This window comes from Bos javanicus, chromosome 29 (assembly GCF_032452875.1).
Source record: "Bos javanicus breed banteng chromosome 29, ARS-OSU_banteng_1.0, whole genome shotgun sequence".
NCBI lineage: Eukaryota > Metazoa > Chordata > Mammalia > Artiodactyla > Bovidae > Bos > Bos javanicus.
The window spans coordinates 45401212-45427001 of NC_083896.1; the positions used below are offsets into that span (position 1 = coordinate 45401212).

Consider the following 25790-nt stretch of genomic DNA (forward strand, 5'->3'; position numbering starts at 1 on the left):
AGACTCCAGTTCCCACATCAGCCCGCCACACTGACACCAGAAGCAGACCAGCTTCAACCTCACCTTTTGTTATTTTTTAAATTTTTGGCTGTGCTGGGTCTTCATTACTGCGTGCATACTTTTGGTGAGTGGAGGCTACTCTCTAGGTGTGGTGTGCAGGCTTCTCGTTGCGGTGGCTTCTCTTGTTTCGGAGCACGGGCCCTAGGGCACTCGGACTTCAGTAGCTGTGAAGCACGGGCTCAGTTGCCTGGAAGCACGTGGGATCTTCCTGTACCAGGGATTGAGCCGGTGTCCCAGGCATGGCAAGGCGAATTCTTAACCACTCTACCACCAGGGAAGCCCCTTCATCTTTTTCAAACATTTTCTTTTTATTGAAGTGTAGTTGATTTACAATGTTGCGCTAATTTCTGCTCTACAGCAAAGTGACTCAGATATACACATGTATACATTCTTTTTTAACATTCTTGGCTGCTATGGTTTATCCCAGGAGATTAGATATAGTTCCCTGTGCTATACAGTAGGATCTTGTTGTTTATCCATTCTAAATGTAATAATTTTCATCTTCTAAGCCCAAACTCTCAGTCCATCCTTCTCCCTCCCCACTCTCTTTGCAACCCACAAGTCTGTTCTCTGTGTCTGTGAGTCTGTTCCTGTTTCTTAGATAGGTTCATTTCTGCCGTATTTCAGATTCCACAGATAAGTCATATCATAGGGTATTTGTCTTTCTCTTTATGACTTACTTCATTCAATATGATAATCTCTAGTTGCATCCATATTGCTGCAAATACCATTATTTCATTCTTTTTTAAGGCTGAATAGTATTCCATTGTATATACGTACCATAGCTTTTTCATCCATTTGTCTGTCAATGGACTTTTAGGTGTTTCCCTGTCTTGGCTATTGTGAATAATGTTGCTATGAACATAGGGGTGCCTGCATCTTTTTGAGTTATAGTTTTGTTCAGGTATATGCTCAGGAGTAAGACTTCAGGGTCATATGGTAGTTTTATTTTTAGTTTTCTGAGGAACCTCCATACTGCTTTTCATAGTAGCTGTACCAACTTGCACTCCCTACCAACAGTGTAGGAGGGTCCCTTTTCTCTACACCTTCTCCAGCATCTGTTATTTGTAGACTTATTTTAATGATGGCCATTCTGACTGGTGTGAGGTATTGGTAGTACCTCACTGTAGTTTTGACTTGCATTTCTCTAATAATTAGCAATGTTGAGCATCTTTTCATGCGTCTTCTGGTCACCATCTGTATGTTTTCTTTGGAGAAATGTCTAATAATGTCTTCTGCCCATTTTTCAATTGGGTTATTTGGATTTTTTGTTGTTGTTGTTGACCAATCTCACCTTTTTGCTGCTCCAACAGAAGCTAGTATCAGGGTATACCATTTTCTGTGCTGATGGTGTGTTTAATTCAATGCTCCCTCCTGAATCGGGAACCCTTTAGTGGCTCAGTGTCCTCATGTGGAAAATGGGTCAGTCATCCCGAACTGCAGGTGGCTGGCTATGAAGATTAAGTTAAATGAGAAATGTCAGTGAGAGCCCATGGCCCTTCCTCCTTCCAAGGAGCATAATGAATGCCCTTTGTCTCCTTTTTCTTCAGAATCCATAAAATGAACTGAAAAGGGGGTGCCCCCTGTGAGTGAGAGTGAAACTGCCTCCCTGGCTTCCCGGGGTCCTCCTGCCTTCTAGATCAAGGGTGTCCCCTCCCTGCCCCCAAACCAGCACAGACCCAGCTCCTGGACCCCACAGGTTGCTCTCAGTCTCTAAGTCCCAGAGGGTAGATGATCCAGAAACCACTCCTGCCTTAGCACTCTGGCTTGCCACCTGAGAACCTTGCCCCCTCCCCACCCCATCCCACCCCAGATCCTACAGATCCCCTGAGAAGCCCCACCAGTGACGCACCCAGCCTGCTCTCAGGGTTACTGCACCCACAGCACGTGGCACCTTCCAGCGCACATCCCAGCCCTTTCTAATGCGTGTGCGCCTCCCTGCCAGACTGCGCCGGCAGAGAGGGACCTGTCCCCCTGTTCCCGGAAGATGGAAGATCGCCCACACCTGGCACTGTGCCTAGCATCCAGCGGGGGCGTCCTAAATATCTCCTGAATGATTCATTCATTCCTTTGGAAAGAAAGCACAGACCCCTAAGTGGTATGTCCTAAGAGTATGGACTTTGAAGTCACATCCACCTAGGTTAAAATCTTAGCTGACTCTTGGCTCTGTGACCTTGGGAAGGTCATCTCACCTCTCTGAGGCTGTTTCTTTCTGCTAAAAAAGGGGGAAAAGAGAGAGAGAGAGAGGAATGACCACGACCCCATTAGGTCATTGTGAGGAGTGAGATGACGTTTTACCATTCAGAGAAGGGGCCACCTGCAGCTTCCTGTTTTCTGACCGGTACTTAGGAGGCGCACAGTATCAAGTCCTATTTACAGAAAAAGAAACTGAGGCCCTAGAAAGGGAACAGGATAACTGGGGGTGCGGCCGCTCTGGCTAGAACCGGGGCCTGTGGACTCGGAGCCCAGTGCTCCCGGAGCTCACGGTCAGCACATCCCCAGCCCCGACTCCGACTCATCCTGGGCCTGGGAGCGCGGGGCTGGTCTCGGCCTCGCACGACCCCTGGGATCCGGGGAGCGCTTGGGGATCTTCGGCTCAGACCCCGGAAGCGCCGCGCAGCTCCCGGGAGCGGAGAGAGCGCTCGGGGTTGTCACTTTAAATTAAAGAGAGAGCGGGCGGGCGAGCGCCAGGGAGCGCGCGACGGGCTCCTGGGAGCGTGCCCGGACTGCGGCGCAGTTCCCGACTGCCGCCCCGGCCCGGCCGAGCCCCCGGCCCGCGCCGCGCTCCTCCCAGGCGGGCGCGGGGCGACACTGCAGGGGTGGCTCCGCCGGCGACCGCCGGGCTTGGCGCCGGTGCGTGCGCGCTGCGGGAGGCCGGCGGGAGCCGGCAGCCCGGAGCCCGAGCCTGAACCCGAACCGGAGCGGCGGCCCCTCCGCGGAGCCCGGGTGAGTACGCGCCCCGAGCGCGGATGAACGCAGTGCCCCCTCGCAGCGCCGGGGACCCCCCGGACTCCGCGCGCCCCGGTCATCTGCACACTTGCGCGGATCGCACACCCGCGCCGCGCTTGCACACACACCCGGCCGGCACAGCGCACGCCGGGCGCCCTTCCCCGGCCCGGCCACTCCGCGCACTGCGCATCGCCTCGCGCCCCGCACGCCCGCCCCGCGTGTGCACACACGCCACTCTCTCGGCCATTTACACGCCTCCCCGGCGCCCGCGCTGCACGCACACCTCTCACGCTCCCAGCGCCTTGCATGCCCCCGCTGCCCCGGCCCCGCCTCGCACCTCCTTCCCAGCTCCAGGGTCACCCCCCCAACACTTCGGTCCCCAAATATCCTGGGGGTCCCCGCAGCATAGGTGCTGGGTTTTCAGGAAATGCCCCATGTCGCACCCCATTGCCAGGAGGCCCCCGGGGAACCAAGAGGATCCTCGGCCTCTGTCTGCTATCACCAGCCTGGGTGAGGAGCTGTCCAGGGTCTCTCTGCCAACCTTTGATGCCATTGCATTTTGGGAGAGGAAGCCTGCCAGTCTCGAGGTCCTGGGGCTGTAGATTTGGGCTGAAGGTGGGGGCGAGCTGGGGCCAAACAGGGGTACCTGGAGCCAGGCCTGTGGGTGGAGGATCCCTTAGCCAGCCATCCTAGTGACCCCTCTTCCATGGGCTGCAGAGGGACTCGGTGCCCCCCGCCTCAGCCAATGAGGCTACCCTCCCCACAAAGCACCTGGCAAGTCTGTACCCTGGAATGTGCACCTTTTCCCGAAGCTAGGGAGTGGGTAACAGGTTGGACAGCCGCAGCAGCAGCAGCTATGCCTCTTACTAGAAGTAGGGAAACTGAGGCTCAGAGAGGGCATGAGACTCACCAAAAGAAACACAGCCAGTCTGGAGAAGGGTCAAGACCCAAGTCCCCGGCCTCCCCATCCTGAAATCTGAAGCCTTCCCCAAGCAACTTGGGGAGAGTGGGGTCTCCCAGCCTGGGGTTCCAGCTTGGACCCTCCCAGCGCTCGTGACGACGGGCAAGTAGCGTCCTGCCCTTCAGTGCTCTTACCAGTGCCTTGGGCAGAGGAGCAGCCCTCTCAGAGGGCAGCAGGGAGGGTGTGCTGAAATAACACCTGGTGAGCCCTTGGTACAGAACTCAGCACACAAATGTGCCCAGGAAATGCCAGCTCCCACCACCCTCTCCTGTTTGTACTGTGGTTTTGTGGGCTTTAGGGAGGGGACGGTGGCAGGATATGGTTATTCCAGAAAGTGGGAGGGAGCCCCTGAAAAGAATCTCAAACCTGGAGCTCCTAAAGAGGCTCCCAGTCTTAGAGATTGAGGGCTCCCCTGTCCCCACCCCCTGATCCTTCCCATTGCCTGCTGGCTTCCGGGTGAAGGGAGCCAAAAGCTTGCTAGCTCAGGGCACTGAGCAAGGACATGGGGTGAGGGGGAGCCCCTCCCCTGCCAGAGTCACCAAATTCCTGGAAAGCCACATCTTGATAAGCCCAGGAGGGGTCCTCAACTCGTGGTCAGATTCCAGTAAGTCTCGTGGTAGGTCTTCCCACCCATCTCCACCCCTGAAAGGCCTGCTCAGGAGGTGGCATGGTGGCCAGGAGCCCAGGCCCAGATCCATCGCACCTTGGAGTCAGTCCCAGTGTTGCTACTCGTAGGCTGAGTGACTCCAGCCTGGCTTCCTCATCTGTCAAAGGGAGATCCGTTTACCCATTCAGTGGTCAGGTTTATATCACTTGCATACGACGAGCCAGGCACCATGGGAGGCAGTTAGCATGGACTATGTCTGATTCTTACAGCAAAAGGTAGGTGTTGCTGGGTAGGTACGATTAAGACTGCATTTGAACCTAGAGGGGTTTTCAGTGAGCAAGCTCCCTGCAATTTATGTTTTGGAGAGTTGGATGGAGTGACGAAGTGTGTCAGGACGAGGTTCAGATGAAGGTTTGGAATGGCTCTGACCCACCCCCGCTGTGCCCCATTTCCTGCGTGTCAGAACTCAGGGCAGCTCTAGTCACGGGCTGCCCTAGCCTCGGGTGTGCCGTGTCAGCATCTTGTTCCAAGCTGGAGCCGCAGCCCCTCTGCCTGACAAACCTCCAGGCTGCCAGCAGGAGTCTGCTGAGGTTGTCGTAGTGGGTGGGATGGGGTCAGAGGGTCTTGGGAGTGGTAAGTAAAGCCATTAAGAAGGGCGCTGGCTGCAGAGCCAGCTTTGGCTCGGTCTCAGCTCTCTGCTTACTGGTTGGTGACCTTGGGCAGAGTCACTGACCTTCTCTGAGCCTCATTTTCATCCTCTGTGGAGTGGGAATGAGGACAGGCTCTGCTCCCTAGGGGTCTTGAGCAAGGCCATGGGGAGGGCATCTTTGAAGTCCATACAGGGCTGTGGCTACTAATAGACAAGGTGCTGGACGGCATGGCAGGCACAGCTCCATCCCTCTTGGCTGTGCAGCTTTGGGAAAGTCACTTAACCTTTCTGAACCTTCCCTAACTCATCCAAAAGCCTGCTTACCACGCTCATGAACTGAGATGCTTCCAGGGGCCAGCAAGTTCTGGAAGTGAATGCGAGGGTAGAAGATGCCAGGTCCAAAGAGCAGATGCCCCATCTGAAGGGCGCAGCCTACTCAGCTCCGGCTCTGGCTCTGGGGTGGGGGAGGCTGAGACCCATTATTCCTAAATCTAACTTTTAAAGGGAAGCTGAAAATCTATTTTCTTGTAAACAAACCCATTTTTCAATGGGAACTCTCCCCAGTGTTTGAATGCTGCCAACTCACTTTGAGACAAACATACCCCATCTGCAGGCTGGTAGTGCTGCCCACACGATTCCACTGCTCAAAGTAGGGGGCTTGGGGGCCTTCTGGACCCTGGTGGCTCAGATGGTAAAGAATCTGCCTGCAGTGCAGGAGACCCGGGTTCAATCCCCTGAGGAAAGGAAAGGCTACCCAGTCCAGTATTCTTACCTGGAGAATGCCATGGACAGAGGAGCCTGGTGGGCTACAGTCCACGAGGTCGCAAAGAGTCGGACGCAACTGAGCAACTAACACTTTCACTTTCACTGGACGATTTACAGGCTAATAATCACAGCAGCTAAGGTTTGCCAGACCCCACCTCACTTCCTTCTCCTTCCTCCCTCTTGACACCCTGATAAGGCAGTCATAAACCCCATTTTATAGATGGGACAACTGAGGCTCAGAGCTAGTGAGGGGGAAAATCTGGGGTTCAAAGCTTTCTCAGGCTGCCCTCCTCCCAAGAACCTCAGCCTCTCTGTTTCCTCTCCTCCCTCCTCTCAGGCAGAGGTGCTTTGGCCTCCGCCCCTTCACAGGGGTTCTCTGTGTGACCTTCTGGCCTGGCTGAGCCTAGAGTCATTGGTGCCTTCAGTGAATGCACAGCTCCCGGGGTGTTGTGATGAGGGGAGGGGGAAGGGTGGGCTATGTGGGAGCCTCAGAAAGACTTCTTCTTGACAGTCAGACGCCCAATATGGCAGATACAGGGTTCTGTCCCCAACTATAGGAACTTGCCACTAAGATGTCCTCAGCTCACTCTAATATGCTGCTGGCATGGGCTGTCCCAGTGCAGGAAGTCAGCTTGGGCCAGGTAAGCGGGAACTAAAGCCGATAATATGATCAGATTCCCAGCAAGACAGAGGCAGGCCGGGACATGAGTGTTCATATTAACATGTGTGTTTCAACATACCCAGAACCCCTTCTGCCAGGAATTAGGGCGTGTACCTAATTCTTGTGTACCTCAGGCGTGTACACAGTGCCGGGTTTGGCCGGCAGGTTCTCAGACACCTTTTGAAAGAATATGCCCTCCTGCAGCAAGGCACAGGGGTTAGGGAGCAAGTGCGGAACAGAATGGCCTGCACTGAACAGTTTCCTAGCTGTGTTGCCTAGGCAAATGACTTCACTTTCCTACCTCAGGGCTCTCTTCTGCAAACCAGAGATAATAATAGTACTTACCTCAAGGGGTTGTTAGAGGATTAAATGAGGTAATGTATATGCAAAGTGCTTACCGCTTGAGTTTAAGAAGTACTTGGCAAGGTCCTTATCACCATCTCCAGCCCAGGTTCCAGGAATGAGCTTCCACTTGAACTGGCATGGGTGAAGCCCTTCCTGGTTACTATGGCCCTCCCATCACCATGACAACTTACATCTCACCATGGGAGTAGGGACATCGTCAGGGAACTGGGAGGGACCAAGGAGCTGTCTGTGGACCTGGGCAGGCTTCGCCCCAGAGCCCTATCCTCCCCGACTTCTCTAGGCCTCCTGCCCTGGGACCCATTGCACTTCCACATGTGCTGGAATACCCTGTCTGGATCAAGGCACCCCGCTTCTTGACTTCAAAGCTACAAATTGGGGAGAACCCTAGGATTCTAGAAAATGCTCACTCCCTGATTGGACCCCAGTCCCAACGGGAGCCCACAGCATCCTTGAGGAGTTGTAAACAGGTTACCACCCAGGAGCTTTTACTTTCTACTGAATGGTGTTTAGATTTTTTGTGAATTGTTTGCAACATTTAAAAATCAAGAAACTGCACGTTAAACAAATACCATTATCTGGCTTTTCAGAAGATCTAGCCAGGCTAGATTGGCTTTCCTGTGGGAACAGAAAAGCAGCTGCCCTTGGGTAGACAGACACTCTGAAGGTCTGACCACCCACCTCATCAGCACCCCCCGACCCGCAGGCACCCCAACTCACCTGCTTGTAACCACCTCTCAGAACCCCAAAGGAACGCAGAGGGTGGAAACTATCCTGTCCTCCGTGTCCCTTGAGTTGAGATCCTTACAGATCACCCCAGCCTTCCTTTACCAAACCCCCACCCCATTTAGAACCTGTCTGCGAGCCAGTTTACTTGTTAGCAAACACAGTAATAAAACCATGATCAGTTGCCTGGCTTCAGGTAATGGGTTGTATGAGCTTCTAGACCTTTCTAGAATAACTTAATCAAACCTTCAGTGGTTCGTAAAACTTGAGAGTAAAGGATGGGGAGGAAACTGTCCTAAGCAGAGAAAGGACTGATAACAGAATATTGCAGAAATGTAGTATTTCCGGTTCCATTTAAACAAAAGCATTTGAACTCAGTCCTGGGGAACACCTGAGGGGGCCGCTGTAATGAGTAACCAAGTCGCTGATGGTCAGCCTGTTGTTGGTAGGATGGAAATGAAATAGGGTTGCCAGATTTAGCAAATACAAATATGGGATGCTGGTGGCTTTTGAGTTTCAGATAAATAGGGAATTTTTTTTTTTTTAGTATAAGCATGTCCCATGCACTATTTAGACATACTTTTACCAACAATCAATCAGAAATTGACATGTCCCTGGGCATCTTACATTTTTTGCGTCTGGCAGCCCTGAAATGGAGAAGAGGGTGGCAGAAGATGAGATGGTTGGAGAGCATCACCGATTCAATGGACATGAACTTGGGCAAACTCCAAGAGATAGTGAGGGACAGGGAAGCCTGGCGTGCTGCAGTCCATGGGATCGCAGAGTCAGACACAACTTAGCGACTGAACAACAAGAACTCTGAAATGAGGTTTCAGAGTGCTTGAAAAGTACTTTAAACACTACTTTTTTTTTTTTTTTAAGGTACATTTTCTATGCTATTTGTTAGAGACATCCTTGGAAGTCCGGTGGTTTGTTAGGACTCCACATTTTCACTGAGGAGGGCCCAGGTTCCGTCCATGGTCTGGAAACTAAGATCTGAAAAGCCACACGGAGTGGCCAAAAAGAAATAAAATGCTATTTTAAAAAGCTTCTACTTTTAAATGATACAAATGAACTTATTTACAAAAGAGAAACAGACTCATAGACTTTGCTGCTGCTAAGTCACTTCAGTCGTGTCCAACTCTGTGCAACCCCAGAGACAGCAGCCCACCAGGCTCCCCCATCCGTGGGATTCTCCAGGCAAGAGTACTGGAATGGGTTGCCATTGCTGAGAAGGAGCTTATTGTTGCCAGGGGGTGGAAGGATCGGGGGAAGGGATAGTTAGGGAGTTTGGGATGGGCATGTACACACTGCTGTATTTTAAATGGATAACAAACAAGGTCTTACTGTATAGCACATGGAACTCTGCTCAGTGTGATGTGGCAGCCTGGATAGGACAGAGGTTTGGGGGAGAATGGATCCATGTACATGTATGGCTGAGTCCCCTCATTGTTCACCTGCATCTATTACAACATTGTTTGCTCATCAGCTATACCCTAATACAAAATAAAAAGTTGAAAATAAATAAAAGCCCACTACATTTGCCCAGGCCCCCTCCACCTGAGTGTGAGCACTGGATGCTGGGCATGTGTGGCGTCGCGGGGGGGTGGTGACCCTCTGAAGCCCCCTCCACTGACTCTCTTCTCCCTTCCAGTCTCACCCCCGGCGGCAGGCGGCATGGCCGTGGACGTGGCAGAGTATCACTTGAGCGGTGAGTCCCAGCGGCCAGTGAGCCATCTCACAGGACCCTCCCGCCAGGCCCGAGGTAGGGGTGTCAGTGGGACCCCAGTAACAGCCCCGTTCTACTGATAAGGATAGTCAGAGAGTTGCCCGAGGTCACACAGCCCTGGGGGCTCAGATGGTAAAGAATCTGCCCGCCATGTGGGAGACCTGGGTTCGATCCCTGAGTCGGGAAGATGCCCTGGAGAAGGGAAAGGGCCACCCACTCCAGTATTCTTGCCTGGAGAATTCCATGGATGGAGGGGCCTAACAGGCTACAGTCGACGGGGTTGCAAAGAGTCGGACACGACAGAGCAACTGACACTATCGCTTTCACACTAGATTGGGACCAGTCTGAGGTCTCTTCTGTCTGTTCCAGTAGCTTGCCTTCCTGTGGAAGGACTTGAGGGCATCCCCCAGGAGGCCCCTGTCCTGCTGCTCCCTAAGGTTGAGCCTGCCATGTGGAACCCACTGCCCTAGGGCCGTTTCTGGAGCCAAATGCAGGGAAAACCAGGAAGGCTGATATTAGATGCATAGGATACTGAACTCAGTGGTCGTCCAGTCTAGTCTGCTGTCGAGCAAAGGCAGCTCCCTTGGGAACAGCCTCAAGACACCAGACGCACTCAGGCTGATGGCGGATAGTGTCACAGCGGAAATGCACTCGCCATATTTTCTCCTTCTGTTCCCCTGCCCGTTTACAGATGGGAGAAGGGAGGCTAAGGAAAGGGACAGTGACCAAGTAACAGACCCAGGACATGGACCCAGGTCTCCCAGGCCACAGCTCCCTATCCCTCCACCTCCTTCCCTAGCTCAGCCCCTAGCTCAGTCCCCAGCCAGCCCAGGGCAGAGCTGAAGGGCAGACCACCTCTCCCAACTCCCAGCCAGGAATTTTCACTTTCCACCTGCAGGCTCACAGGCCTTGGCCCAGGCCCTGGAGTGGCCTTCGGTGAGTGATGAAACCTCTCTGAGCCTCTACTTACTCATCTGTAAACTGGGGGTGATGCTGCCAGCCTCTGTGAGCTAACATGTGTGAAGTGCCCAACTGTGCAAACACAGCTCTCGCCCCACATGCTGTGCCTTCACCTGGAGCGCTCGCTGCTTCTGCCTGGCTGAGTGCTCAAGACCCGTATGAGATTACGAGCACAGAGCTGGAGCCAGGTTGTCTATCTCTCAGCTTCCCAGTCTGTAAAATAGGGATAATAATAGAACCATCCTCTCAGGGTTGTTCTGAGGACTCAGTGGGTTAATATACAGAAAGTATTTGGAACAGAGCCTGGCAAAGTGAGGGAACAATTATTCCTAAGGCTGCTTCTCTTCATTCCTGGTCTCAGCTCAGACCTCACTTCACCAGGGGAATTCTTCCCATACAGTCCTGGTACGCAATAAAATGAATAAATAAATGAGCATTAACTGTCATAGTTTCATGTCAGCTTCCTGGGGATTTGTCTGTCCTGCCCCCCATTTGTGCCAACCAGGGTGCTGGCTTCAGGCCCTCAGCCCCCGGGATCCTCACTCTCAGGGGAGCCTGGTGATGCTTAGCCCCCTTGCCATGTCCACTGCCTGTGTGGACTGTGTCCGCCCCCTGCCAGCACCCAGGCCCCAGTGAGCCTGCTGGGCTGCCTGTGCGTCTGCGTGGGAGACCCGCCCCCCGCTACCCGCCCCAACACACACACACACCCCTCACCCTCCAGTCACCAGGTCCGGCCCCTTCCCTTCCCCCATTCACTGGACTCCCTGAGAGCCTGGCCCGCTCTGGGCCCTCCGTAGCTCCTTGTTGTGGTTTTATTTATCCCACAAATTGCATTCTCACAACAGAAGTCAGGAGCACACAGGCTTGCTCGCTGTCTCTCCATCTGCGTTTCTTCTGCCTCTTCTCTCCTCTCTCTGGTCTGCCCAGCCCTTGCCTACACGCTGTGTGATTTTTACATCAAAATCATGTGGTTATACCGTGTTGGGGATTGATTTTTTTTTCTTCTCTTAACAATGCCTGAGACAGTTCTCTGCATTGCCACGGCGATGTCTTGATGACCTCAATTGTCATTCTCAAAGCCCAGTGACAGTCCCTCCTGAGACAGCGCAACTGGCCCCCACTGGCCCCCTCGGTCAGACCTTGGGGCTGTTTTCAGATTTCTGCTGTTATAAATACAGACTCGCTGACTCACTGCAGACAGGAAACTTGTTGAGATTTTTCCCTTAGAATAACCATGCCCCCACCCCCAAGGGGGACCACCGGATGCACCAGATGGTGGGTGATTTTGGTGTCATGCCCTCTTTCTGGATGAGGAGACAGGAGCCAGGGAGGCGAGGTGGCCTCCGGGAGCCGAGGCACCTACACCAGACTCTCCATTTCTCACCCCAGTGGCCTTGAGCCCAGAAATATTAATAGATGTGTTCTTTAGCTTCTGTTAGCCTCAGTTCCCCTCTAGAGACTTCCCAGGTGGCTCAGATGGTAAAGAATCAGACCGCAGTGCAGGAGACCTGGGTTCAATCCCTGGGTCAGGAAGATCCCCAAAGTGGAGGACGGGACCCTGTAGGGTGCTGAGAGCTGGATAAATGCCAGGGCTGAAGGCTGGGCCCTGCCCTTCTCTGGAGTGAGTGTTGTAAATTCTGGTGGAGCTGGCTGGTTTCAGCACAGCGGGGGTGGGCTGGGGCCTCCCAGCGCTGCATGATTCCGCCCCAAATGCCTCCTTCCTTCACTGTTAACCCGGTGCTCTGAACTCTCTGAGCTTTGCACACGGGCCTCCTCCCCAACCAGGGATCGAACCCCGGCACCCTGCATTGAGAGCGGAGAGGCTTAGCCACTGGAGCACCAGGGAAGTCCCTTGGCTGCACACTCCTTGCTGCTCCTGCATGTCCCAGCTTGGGCGTCCCTCTTTGCAAAACCCTCCTGGGCTGTTCTCATCATGACACCCATCACTGTCCTGTATGGATTTGCCCACCCCGGGGACTGTGACCCACTTAAGGGACTGAGCCTGGGGCTCCAGGGGGTGCTCGCACATAGTAAGTGCTCAACGGCTGTGTGATGAGAAACCTCCACTCCTGAAACACCCTCCTCACGTCTCTGCACCCTGCTGCTGGGGACCTGTGCAGGCAGAGGCCGGGTGGGCAGTGGTTACCCATGCTTGCTCTGGAGTCTGGCTGCCAGAACTGGAGTCCCAGCATCACCCCTTCCTGGTTCTGTGACCTTGGGCAAGTTCTTGTGTGCCTGGGTGTCCCCAGTCGAATCCAGTGTAGAGGCAACACTGAGAATGCTTTAGAGGATTGTGTTTGCCAACAGTTCAGTCTTTTGCAAAATGAACCTTACTATCTCATTGACTTCTCTGGGGGATTGAAGAGCCAGGTTTCCCAGTAGAGTGACTTAACATTTATGGTTCTGCCATGGGCAGAACTTCACTGTGCTAGGTGAGGACCTGCCCAGCACAGCTGAGGGGGTGGTTAATTACCATTTGGGGACAGTGAGGCTCAGATAAGAAAGTTATTGACTCACCAGTGCACAAAAAGCATCTGAGCATCTAGATTTGTCCCCAAGCCCTGCACAGCCTACAGCCACCTCTCACTTCTGGCTGGAGTGTTTGTATTCGTATGTTGTTTGTTTTCCAGTAATAGTTTTATGGAGATGAAACTCACATGCCGTACACTCACTCACTTAAAAGGTACAGTTCAGTGGGCTGTAGTTAGTCTATTGTGCAAGCATGAGCACAATCAATTTTTAGAATATATTCATCACCCCGAAAAGAATCCCCATACTCCACACCCCCCACCATCCCCCACCAGCCCCTGACACTAATTTACTCTCTGTCTGTAGAGATTTCCCTATTTTGGACATTTCATAGGAATAGAATCATACAACATAGGTCTTTTGGGACTAGCTCCCTTCACTCAGCATGTTTTCAAGGTTCATCCATGTTGTAGCATGTATCAGTACTTCATTCCTGTTTATTGATGAATAATATTCCACTGTAAGAAGGTACTACATTTTATTTTTCCATTCATCGACTGATGGACATTGGGTTCTTCTTGATGAAGGTTGAGGCATAAAGGGGGATCATTTCTTTTTCTCCCCCAAGCTCCCTTCCGCTTCCCCCCAGATCCCAAAAGTCTGCTTTGATTATCCAGAAGCAGCAGTCCTCTGAAGGCTGAGAGAACTCAGAGAGGCAAGAACAACCCTATCCGTGTAAAGCCTAAGGAATATTTAACTATTGTTCGCAGCTCTTCACCTGCTCTAACCAAGTGTCGCTCCTGCTAGAAACGTGTTTTTGTGGAAAGTGGTCAAAAGCAGAAATTAGAGAGTGTATATCTCGTTCAACACCGGACCCCCAGCAGCCAGCACGAAACCTGAATAAATAAATATTTATTCAGGGACTTTCCTGGTCGTTAAGACTTCACCTGCAGGGGTTCAGGTTCAATCCCTGGCTGGGGAGCAAAGATCCCACATGCCTCAAAGCCAAAAAACCAAACCATAAAACAGAAGTAACGTCATAACAAATTCAATAAAGACTAAATATATATATATATATATATATATATATATATTTATTCAATGAATAAGCAAGTCAGTGCTGAACTGGGGACTCCCTGGGTGGGGATGTACAATGATTGAGAGGCCCCAAGGCCCATTAATGAGAGACTACTCTGCTCTTGCCTTCAGTCATCAAGAGCCCCCCTGACTGGGAGGTGGGTGTCTACGCCGCTGGGGCACTGGCTCTGCTGGGAATTGCAGCCGTGAGCCTGTGGAAGCTCTGGACGTCGGGGAGCTTCCCCAGCCCCTCCCCGTTCCCAAACTATGACTACAGATACCTTCAGCAGAAGTATGGCGAGACCTACGCGGAGGCCAGGCAGAAGGTGAGGCTTCTGTGCTCATGGGTGCACAGCCCCCGCCCCCGCCTCCACCATCCACTCTCAGGATTGACCTCACTCCCTCCCCAACTCGCTGCTGGTTAATTTCCTCCTGTGACAGGGTCCTTTGTCCTCCTCCACATCTCCAACAGAGCCCAGCTAGGTAATCAATGAATACTTGGTGAATGAATGAATGCTTTCCATTTAAAACACCCCTGGGAATTCCCTTGTGGGCCAGGGGTTAGGAGTTTGTGCCTTCACTCCCCCAGCCTGCGTGCCTGCGTAAACTGGGTAATCTGGGATCCCGCAAGTGATGCGGTGTGGCCAAATTTTAAAAGCAAAGCAAAAAAACCCCAAACAAACAAATCCTCCCCACCATCCTGTGAAAAATACAGGAAAATAAAAACAAGAAAAACCTCCCCAAAAGCTGCAACCCAGAGGCAAGCTACTGTGAATTATTTTCCAATATTTTAAATCTAGGCCCCGCCCCAATCTTTTTTCCATGCATAGTTTTTATACAATGGATGTCATTTCTCCATAGAATTTAACACCCTACTCTTTTCATCTCACTTAAAGTTGAAGCACTTTCTCATATTGTTGATCAAAAACATCATTTTAATGACTGCATAAGATTCTTTTTTATGTATGTGCCATGATTTACTAAATGCCACCATAAATAATACAGTAAGTGGTTTATATGTAAAACTTTGTCTTCGTGTGGAATTATGTACTTTGAAAAGATGCCCAGATGTGAAATTACTGTATCAGGGAGTGTAAACATTTTTAGGGCTTTCTACATATTGCTAAACATTTCATCACTTGACACTTGGCAGAGGATTTTGCTAACATCATGGAGAGTTCCAGAAAGCACAGCCAGAACCTGTTACCAGACAAGGGCCCCTCATGCTTCACTCATTTGAGGTTTTGGAAGGAATGTTCTCTTACTCTGTTGGGAGGACTGTAAATTGGCACAATTTTTCAAAGAGCGTTTTGGAAACATGTGTCAAAAGCTGTCAAAGGGACTGTGTCCTTTAAGTTGAGATTTTAAGAAAGCTATTCAATGCTTCCTGGTTTACGTCTGTGAAACACAAGATAAATGTCCAGCAGTAGGGGAATAGTAAATAAACTATGGCTATCCACTTAACAGCAAATTAATGGAGCCATTAAAAAATACGGTAACGAGGATCACCACCAAGGGAGATACTTACTGTACACAAGCTTTTGTTTTCTCAAATCCCAAGATCAATTTAGAGAAAAGAAAAATTTGTCTATTAGAGTTAGTGTTATCCAGCATGAAAGCTTTCTCTTATGGTGGACTTTTTCTCAGCTTCCTTGGAGGCTGCTCCATTGTCTGTTGAGTGTCTGTGTCTAGTTTTCTTCTCCATTCCCCTCTGCTGGACACTTAGATTGCTAATTATTTTTCCTTTTCATACACATCATCTCAGTGAACATCTTTATTAATGAAATTCAGTTCATATAATAAATAAACATTTTGAGAAAAGGCTCTCTTGTATCTTGGATAGAGAGAGAAAACTAAGTAACATGAAGTAATATTAAAGAAGGATGTTTCTAAGGCTTGCCCCGTTTTTGCAAAAGGAGAGCTAGGAGGTGTCTTGCGTGAATGGGACTAACCACATGTCTTCAAGACCAAGCCTATTGCCCTCTGATGCTCCCATGCCCTTTCTCGCCCTAGAGAGTGCCGGCCTGGAATGCGCAGCGCGCCAGCTCTAGGGGGCCCCCCAGTCGCAAAGGCAGCCTCAGCATCGAGGACACCTTTGAAAGCATCAGCGAGCTGGGGCCCCTGGAGCTGATGGGCCGGGAGCTGGACCTGGCCCCCTACGGCACCCTCCGGAAATCCCAGTCGGCCGACTCCCTGAACTCCGTCTCCTCCGTGAGTAACAACTTCGGGCAGGACTTCACGCTGGGCCAGGTGGAGGTGAGCATGGACTACGACGCCGCCTCCCACACCCTCCACGTGGCTGTGCTGCAAGGCAAGGACCTCCTGGAGCGGGAGGAAGCCAGCTTCGAGTCTTGTTTCATGCGAGTCAGCCTGCTGCCGGACGAGCAGATCGTGGGCATTTCCCGGGTGAGTGGAGGCTTGGGGGCGGGGCAAAGGGTGGGGGCGGGGCGGGGTGTGCCCCCGGCTCGCAGGAGTCGGGCCCAGGCAGGCAGGGCTGCTGGGCCAGGCAGGATCTGAGGAGGGCGCTAGAGAGTTTGGACGCTGATCCGAGAGTGGAAGGTGCTGGCTATAGGGAGGACAGACCGGAGAGTCTGGGGCCTCCAGCAAACCTACCACAGGAATCCAGTGTAATTGTCCATTTGTCAATTGTGTCAGCTTCAGGTCCTGGCAGGGAAGGGATGACAGGTTCATGCTGGCTCATTTGGGGAGGGTTTGGTAACAGGACTGTTATAAAGCTGTGGTGGTATGTAGGGCGACCCCGGATGGCGTGGTACCCTGGTCCGAGGGGATGGGGCAGGGGAAGTTACCCAGAGCCCACTGTGTGCCGAGGGCCATCTGGATAAGGACTATGTCCTTTGGTTAAGGGGCGTGGTCAACTCGTAGCCATCCTGCCGAGAAGGACTGGGGGAATAAGCACCCTGACCTCCCTCCAGCTTCTGTTTTCCCTCCAGTGACCCCTCCTGGCCAACCCCAAGGGAGCCTGCCGATGTAGCCCTGGGAGGTCAGCTCCTGGGGCTGAAAGCAGTGGGGGGGGAGGGTGCAGAGTAAGCTGGAAAGGGCACGAAGAGGGGCCCAGCAACCTGCTCCAGGCTTCCGCTCCAGATGGCACCCTGCCTTGCCAAGAGAGAGCGAGGTCTACACGAGCCGCCATACTGCCCGGCACCAGCGGACAAGGTCAGCCCAGCACGGCCTCTGACCACAGCAGGAGTCTGAGGTCCAGGGCCCAGTGTCCAGTCCTGCTTCCCGTGCTCAGCGGTGAAGACTGTCGTTCCCCTCCTGTCCCACCCTGCCCCCTCACTCCAGCAGGGTCTAGAACCAACGTAGGGCTGAGAAGGGGAGGCCGGCTTCAAAGAGGCAGTCCAGGGGATGGTTAGGAGCAGCGCCCTGGAGCCTGACTGCCTAGGTTCAAATCCTGCTTCTCTGCTTCCTTGAAGTGTGACTTGGAGTGAGTCACTTCAACACTCTGTGACTCAGTTTCCCCATCTGTCAGATGGGCATCATCATGTTTGAGGAAGGAATGCATTAATATCTGCAAAGTCCTGGGACTTCCCTGGTGGTCCAGCAGCTACGATTGTGCTCCCAAAGCAGGGGCCTGGGTTTGACAGCAGGGAACTAGATCCCACACGCTGCAACTAAGACCCAGCACAGCCAAATATATACAGTGCTTAGTCATGTCCGACTCTTTTCGACCCCATGGACTATAGCCTGCCAGGCTCTTCTGTCCAGGGGATACTCCAGGCAAGAATACTGGAATGGGTTGCCATGCCCTCCTCCAGGGGACCTTCCGAACCCAGAGATCAAGCCTAGGTCTCCTGCATTGCAGGCGGATTCTTTGTCAGCTGAGCTACCAGGGAAATCCTATATACATATATATAAATATATAGATATCTATATTATAAATATATATATATGCTGCATGCTAAGTCACTTCAGTTGTGTCTGACTCTTTGCGACCCTATGGACGGTAGCCTGCCAGGCTCCTCTGTCCATGGGATTTTCCAAGCAAGAATACTGGAGTGGGTTGTCATTTCCTTCTCATATATATATATATATATATGAGCCCAGTCCTTGGTCAGCTCTCCATGGATTGTCTGTCAGGACCGTGAAGTGTTTCTCTTGAGCCCAGAGCCATGCTGCCTGTGGCCTCAGCTGCCTGGAGGACCCTGGGTGGTTCTGGGTCCATCCCTTGAGGGGACAGGTTGACAGCTGCCGCCACAGCCTGATGTGCACTGAGAACCTAGTCCACAGCACCCGGCCCATCTGCATCCCTCTCATTAGCCCCAGGGATGGGGGATGGATTGAGGGCATCTTACAGATGAGGAAACTGAGGCTCATGGAAGTCCTTTGCCCACGAGAACCCCAGCAAGTGAGCTGGAGATCCAGAACTCGACCCCAGAATTCTCCATCTACATTCCCATAGAGTACATGGGTGATCAGGGAGCCTGCACTCCTATGGGCAGGGGACAATCAAGAGGCTGGTTTGGCCAGAGGAAGGAATTTAGGGCTGAAGATCATGGAGAGCCTGAATGCCAGGGTCAGGATCAGGAGGTGGGCTTTGTCTGACTGGGGAGGAGCCCTTGATGCTTGAGCAGGTGACCGGGTCAGGGATGTAGCTCCCAGGGCGGTGTAAGAGCCTATCCTCAGCCCAGAGCGTGACCGGAGAGTGTGGCTTAGGACACTTGGAGGTGCCGACAGGTTTATTCCCAGAAATGCAGGCGCCTTAGCACCCCAGCCCAGCCAATCCCAGTGAATAGAGGAGCAGCTCCCCGGCTTCAGGCGAGGTACCAGGGATGACAGCTCCTCTCTTAAAATATCGCCAGGCAGTGACTAAGGCAGCCCCCCACGGAGTGGGGAGCAGGGCCTGCTCATGCATCTGCCCGGGGGACTTCCCACGGCTTCCTGGGAGGAGGCCAGTGGCGCCCACCAGGCAGGACTAGGCTTAGAAACAGAGTCTTCCCAGCCTGGCCTCATCATTCCATCCATCCATCTGCCCCATGACATTCAGACCGTCCTGGGCCAGGCCCCATGGGGGCTGGACATCTAAGGCTCTCAGCTTCACAGTTATCCCTCCTCACTGTATGCCTGGCCCCAGGGCTGGACTTGAACATGTGCCAAAAAGATGGCCATCTCAGCTGGCACTTGGCAAGGGTTCTGTGGAGCCATGGGCACTGAGGAGGGGAATTAGTTGGGGTCAGCTTGTCAAGCTTTGAATGCCAGCCCACGAGATGCCCACCTCTGAGAGGAAGACAGGGGGCTTTTATATCATCAGGGCTGAGCCACCAAAGAAAGGATCGACAATGAGGTGTGGGGTCAACAGAGCCTGATGGTAGCCCAGGTCTCCGGACTCCCCCATCCAGTGCTCTCTCCCTACCATGGCCCCTCTGGCATCTTCTGCCGCCTCTTCCCCAGCATCAGACCTCCTTCCACCACCCTTCCTCTCTGCAGATCCAGAGGAATGCCTACTCCATCTTCTTCGATGAGAAGTTCTCCATCCCGTTGGACCCCGCAGCCCTGGAGGAGAAGAGCCTGCGGTTTTCAGTGTTTGGCATCGATGAAGATGAGAGGAATGTGAGCACGGGGGTGGTGGAGCTGAAGCTGTCTGTCCTCGACCTCCCGCTACAGCCCTTCAGCGGCTGGCTCTACCTGCAGGACCAGAACAAGGTTGGTCTGCCCACCTGCATGTGCCAGGATGGCATCACGGGTGTATACTTTAGATGAGGGAATCCACTGTCCTCAAAACAGCCTGAGTGGCCAGCATCTTTAGGAGATTAGGTCAGTTGGTAAAGAATCTGCCTGCAACACAGGAGACCCCAGTTCAATTCCTAGGTCAGGAAGATCCGCTGGAGAAGGAATAGGTTACCCACTCCAGTATTCTTGGGCTTCCCTTGTGGCTCAGCTGGTAAAGAATTTGCCTGCAGTGCGGGAGACCTGGATTCGATCCCTGGGTTGGGAAGATCCCCTGCAGAAGGGAAAGGCTACCCACTCCAGTATTCTGGCCGAGAGAATTCCATGGACTATATAGTCCGTGGGATCGGAAAGAGTTGGACACGACTGAGAGACTTTCACTTTTAGGAGATTAGAGAAAGAGAGCAACATTCAAAGAAACTCAGGTTACTGCGTGCACATGAATGGCTCCCTGACCACTGCTTACAGCTCTTCTGCTGCTCCTACCACCAAACCTTAAGAAGCTCTACTCGTGTAGAGGTTCTGTTTGGGAAGTAGCTCTCTGGCCCTCCAGTGAGTTATTTCAGACGCAGGCCAAGCTGAAGTTCAACTTCCTAAGTGTAGCAGTGCTTGGTGAGCATCACTGTTATTCAAGCAAGTGAATGTGATAGCGTTCGTCGCTCAGTTTTTGCGACCCCATCGACTGTAGCCCGCCAGGCTCCTCTGTCCATGAAATTCTCCAGACAAGAATACTGGTGTGGGTTGCCACTCCCTTCTCCAGGGGGTCTTCCTGACCCACGGATCGAACCCAGGCCTCCTGCCTTGCAGGCAGATTCTTTACCATCTGAGCCAATATTGAAGCAAAGGATCTGCTCATTCTAGTCCACTGGGACCCTCTAAGCGCTACCACCACAGAATGATTTCTTCGGTCTGGAATGAGGGAATGCGTTTGTTGCTACATTTGACAGGCAACCTCTGGTCCTCCTTCCAAGGCCGGACCACACCCTGTGGGAGGTGGGGAGGGTGCCATGCAGTAGGGGAGGGGTCCCTCTCTCAATCCCACCAGCTTGGTGCCCTGGGGTAAAGAGCCCCAAGAGCAGCAACTTCTCAATGGAGAAGGAAGGGCGGAAGCCCTCTGAGCCACACACTCGTCCTCAGGCTGCTGACGCTGTGGGCGAGATCCTGTTGTCCCTCAGCTACCTCCCAACAGCCGAGCGCCTTACCGTGGTTGTGGTGAAAGCCAAGAATCTCATCTGGGCCAACGACAAGACCACGGCAGGTAAGGCCCCGCTGGCTGCCTGGCTTCTCCTCTGTGTGGCAGGTGGGAGCTGCACCCTAGCTGCTAAGCCCTGGGCACCTGGGGGCATCAGCAGGTGTAGGGCCCAGCGCCAGGCTCACCATCCCTGGCCTAGGCTGGGCTCAGGAGCTCTGCATGGTGGGAAGATTAATCTAGCTGAGGAAACATGGGACCCATGGACAGGGACAGGGAGCTCCTGGGGGAGGGATGTGACTCTGAGAGCAGGAGGCTGGGGCACTGGTTGTGAAACCACAGTGGGCAATCCCAGAGGCTGGACTGCATCCCAGATCCCAAACGGGGACCAGGGCCACTGAGTTGGTGTGGGTATCAGGCGGGGCCTGACGTCTCAGGTCTGCCCCGGGCACCTGAAGACTGGGGGCTGCAGGAGCCTGACTGGGAGCCTGGGGGACCCTTGGTCCCGGCAGGTGTAGCAAGGACACCCAGTGGGTGGTAAGTGACGAGCAGATAGCGACTCGTTATTCCAGAGCCGCACGTCCTTGAGTCAGGCTCCACTGATTGGGCGCCGGGTGACTCAGAGCTGACGTTTGCGTTTGGGCCATTTATAGAGTGAAAAATGATGGCTCTGCGGAGCTCCCCCAGCATCATGCGAGGGGAGCGTGCACATGGGCTGGGATGCAGGCTGCCAGAGTCCAAAGCTCAGCTCCTCTCTTGACGTGCGTGTGAGCCTCAGTTTTCTCATCTGTAAAATAGGAAAGAAATCAAGGACTGATGGCAGAACTTCAGGAGAGAATGGTGATGGTGAAGGTTTGGGGGGACTCCCCTGGTGGTCCAGCAGCTACTATTCTGAATTCCCAATCCAGGCGGTCTAGGTTCGATCCCTGGTCAGGGAACTAGGTCCTACATGTCGCAACTCAGAGTTCACAGGCCACAAAGAAAACTGAAGATCGTGCCTGCTGCAACTAAGATCTGGCACAGCCAAAGAGCTTTGTTTAAAAAAAAAATGGTGAATGCTTGGGGAGTTTGGAACCAGTGCATTGCCGTGACTGGGCAGGTCTATGCCAAGTGAGTGTGCCACTGGCCCTCACCCCACCCCCTCCCTACCCACAGATCCCTTTGTCAAGGTGTACCTGCTGCAGGATGGGAGGAAGATGAGCAAAAAGAAGACAGCTGTGAAGAGGGACGACCCTAACCCAGTGTTCAATGAAGCCATGATCTTCTCTGTGCCAGCCATTGTGCTCCAGGTGAGGGGGGATAGCACAGGGGAGGGGCCCTCCACTCCCTCCAGCCTCGATCCTCAGGCCTCTTGCAGGCGGTGATGGTTGGCCCTAAGTCATCCCCTTTCTAGTCGAGCAGCATGTACTGAGCACCCGCTAGGTACCTGCCCTCTGGTGGGTGCCGGGGATACGGGCACAGCTTCCTGGGAGCTCACAGCGGATAAGCAGGGAAGTCCCCAGACAGTGCCAGCCCACGAGGAACACCCAGACCTTGGCAGTCAGGCTCGGCTTGGCAGGTGGGGATAGCTAAGCTGAGATCTGGGGGAAGACGGTTCCCAGGGAGCCCTAGGGATGAGCCAGGGCTGGGCCAAGGCCCGGAGGTCAGGCCCCCAGTCTCCTGAGGGGAGACTACCGAGGCCTGGCTGACCTCCCCAGAGGCCCTTGGCCTTCAGAAGGCAATATTCTCCAGGGAGACCCCCTTCCCAGCACAGATATCCCAGACCAAGGGTGGGAGGACTGCAGAGGATGTGGCCTGGGCCATGCTGGTAAGCTGGCTTGCCTGCCGCAGAGGACGGGGAGCTCATCACCTTCTCTTACTCTTTCCTTCCATCCGTCTTTTTTTGTGCCTTAAGCCCAAACCTGCCCCTTGGCCCTGGGGCTATACAGAAATCCCCTGGTCTCCCTTCCTGGGACACTGTCTGAATTTGAAAACCCAGAACTCTGCCTCACTCTGGGTGTTTCAAATCCAGGCAGACATCTCAGCGTCCCTGGCTGGTCCTCCCCTCCACTCTCCTGGGGCAGGCCACCCCTCTGCCCCCTGCTTCCCCTGGGAGGTCATCCTGACACTTCTCCTGCTTCACAGCCTCTTGGAGCGGGCTGACTCTTGGGACAAAGCGGGGTGAGGGGGTGCTGAGGGCTGGGGGAGAGGAAGGAGAAAAGTCTGGCTGGGTTCCAGTCTCAGCTTCACTACTTTGATCTCAAGCAACTTCTTTCCTCCCTTCCTAAATTATGAGTCCAACATATTATCTCAGGCACAACATCAGACATCCATAACGCTCTGACTGTACACTTTTAACTCGTTTTGTTCCTGGAACGGATAGGAACTATGATTACCACCGTTTTAGAGATGGGGAAACTGAGGTAGAAAGAGCCCAAGTCATTACCCAAGGTCACCCACCAAGCAGGCATTGGGGCGGGGCTGTGGGGTCAGACAGGTCAGAGGTGAAGATTCAGGGGAGCCGTGCCTGGCACCTGGCTGGGGTCTGGGGGCCATGGGGGACCTCTGGCATCGCCTCTGGTCCCCAGCACCCATGTCACTTCCTCCCCAGGACCTGTCTCTCCGTGTGACGGTGGCTGAGAGCGGCAGTGACGGCCGTGGGGACAACGTGGGCCATGTCATCATCGGGCCGTCAGCCAGTGGCATGGGCACCACCCACTGGAACCAGATGCTGGCCACGCTGCGCAGGCCCGTGTCCATGTGGCACCCCGTCCGGCGAAACTAACAGCCAGGCAGGGCCAGGGCAGGCACTGGAGACCGGCACGAGCCGAGCTCTGACACCCTTCTCTGTCATCTGGCTGGAACTATGAACGCTGGGGTCCCCGGTGGAGTCCCCGTGAGCCATCATGATCCCTCTGTGCAGGCTGCGGTGGAGGAACAGGCCTGGCTGGATGTCAGGGGACCCAGGGCTGTCTCCCACTGAGGACCGGCTGTGGCTGGGCAGGGACCCTGGGAGCACAGCCAGGCATCGGCCTCCTGTGCTCCCATTTTCAGATCCCCAGCAGGTCTGTCCCTCGGCCTGCGGGGGCCTTGGCCTCTCAGAGCTCCCCACACCCCACCCCTGCTGGGAAGCCGTGCACAGGGACCCTGTGAGTCTTGGGGGCCAGATGCTGTGCGAGGCACAGGCTGGGGTGACGTGAACGAGATCCCCCTGCCCCGGTGATCTGCTCGGTGCAGATGGCGGCCCTGCCACCAGGACCTGTGGAGGGCTCAGAGGGACCGGGGGGAGTGGGGGGCAACATGGGAGCTGCACTAGGAGGGCCAGGGAGAGAGCTGAGTCCGGGGCCACAGCCCAGCCTTGGCCTAGCTGGGTAGGATTGTGACCGCGCCACAAACGCAGTCCTCCACCTGCTGCCATGGACACAAGGGCCTCTCTCTGGGCAGAAGGAGGGACCAAGGGACCAGGCCAAGCGGTGGCCCGCAGGCCACCTGGGACAGCGCCTCCAGCCTCATTCTCTGTGAAATCTAATCCCTATAACCATAACCCTCTTAAGGCCCAGTAGTCCAAAGAGGCCCAGCCCCAGCCCAGGCCAGCCCAGGGCCAGGGGACACGCAGCTGGCCAGCCCCTGCAGCCTGGGACACCCTCCACTCTTTTCAACCCAGATCTGTGTTTCAGATCAGATCAGATCAGTCGCTCAGTCGTGTCCGACTCTTTGCAACCCAAGATCTGTGTCTAGCCCCACACAAATCAGGCACTGGCTCCACCATGTTGGTTGGCGTCCCTCCAGGCCAGGCCCTGTGGGGAAAAGAGACGCCTCAGCTGAGGGGGGCTGGGGGGCAATGGGGTGGACAGAATACAGACTGTTGGGGGCCTGGGCAAGGCCTCTGTGGGCACAGGTTCCTGGGAGGACGAGGTGGAGTCCCCGGGGCGGGACCTTAGAGAAGGGGTGGCAGGAGCGGTGGTCGGGGAGGACGTTGAGGGGGGTCAGGATGGAGTGTGGGGACAGGTTTGAAGCCCAGGGAAGGAAGGAGGTGGCTCTGGAGCCCAGTTCAAACCATCAGAACACCAGATGTCCGAGGCTGAGCTCCAGAAGCAGACCCTGAGATTCTCAGGCAAGGGGTTGACGGGGAGAGCCATCAGGAGAAACATTTAAGGCCAGGATGGAGCTCTGGGGCAAGAGAAGAGGCCGGCAGGCTGTGGCTTCAGGGGAGCCCAGCTTCAGCCCTGTGGGGAGGGGGTGCTCTGCTGTGTGGATGGCACCCCAGGGGGCTCCAGCCTGGATGCCAGGGTGGAGCTGTTACAGGCTCACAGGAGTCTTTAGCTCCTACCCTACCCTACCCTAGCTGGAGGGGAGGCGTGCCTTCCAGGCGTCACCAAGGCAGCCCCAGAGAAGCAGGCGGGGGTGCGCCTCTTGCCCTGAGGGGTGAGGAGGGGCCCCCAGGCCACAGGGATGGAGGGGGAGGAAACATGCCCCCGGGCCCACCCTCGGGTGAGAGGTGGGTTCTCTGGCTGGCTGCCTCTGGAGACCCAGGCTCACCCAAGTAGGTTGAGGGGCCCCCAGTGAGGCTGGGGGGCCCCGGGGTGGTCACAGGACTGGAGGCCAGACAGTGTCTCTCCCCACCTGACACGGCTGTGGCCCAGCCCTGAGGCCAGGCCGTCCACTGGGTGGAGGTCTGCGTGCCCCAGGCCAGCCCAGGGCCTGGGGACACGCAGCTGGCCAGCCCCTGCAGCCTGGGAGACCCTCCACTATTCAACCCAGTGGCTCTGCCTTGCAGGCCGTGTCATGTACCCCCCCTTCTGGACCCCCTCCGCCCCTCCCCTAACTGCATGAAATGCTGACTCTGCACCTGGATGGGCGTGGTGGGGACCAAGTATGTCGACTGGAATGATTCTAGAACCAAAATAAAGCTGGGGCAGGAAGGAGGGGGCTGCCAGGGAGCCCCGCTCGCCCCAAATCAC

At 54.3% G+C, this 25790-nt stretch overlaps 1 protein-coding gene across 1 annotated transcript; it reads left to right on the plus strand.

Moving 5' to 3' along the window:
• Positions 1-2404: 2404 nt before the first annotated feature.
• On the plus strand, positions 2405-25790 carry SYT12 (synaptotagmin 12). Its single transcript, XM_061407133.1, has 8 exons — positions 2405-3006; positions 9396-9452; positions 14109-14302; positions 15990-16382; positions 19422-19637; positions 20799-20919; positions 22006-22139; positions 23441-25790. Exons 2-8 carry the CDS (start codon positions 9419-9421, stop codon positions 23612-23614), a joined length of 1266 nt encoding a protein of 421 aa, XP_061263117.1. The 5' UTR covers positions 2405-3006; positions 9396-9418; the 3' UTR covers positions 23615-25790.

Excerpts from the sequence above, each read along its gene's own strand:
- SYT12 (XM_061407133.1), top strand. The coding sequence starts at position 9,419 with ATGGCCGTGGACGTGGCAGAGTATCACTTGAGCG. Across the intron at positions 14,303-15,989 it reads ACGCGGAGGCCAGGCAGAAG|AGAGTGCCGGCCTGGAATGC; the intron begins GTGAGGCTTCTG and ends TTCTCGCCCTAG. Across the intron at positions 22,140-23,440 it reads TGCCAGCCATTGTGCTCCAG|GACCTGTCTCTCCGTGTGAC; the intron begins GTGAGGGGGGAT and ends CTTCCTCCCCAG.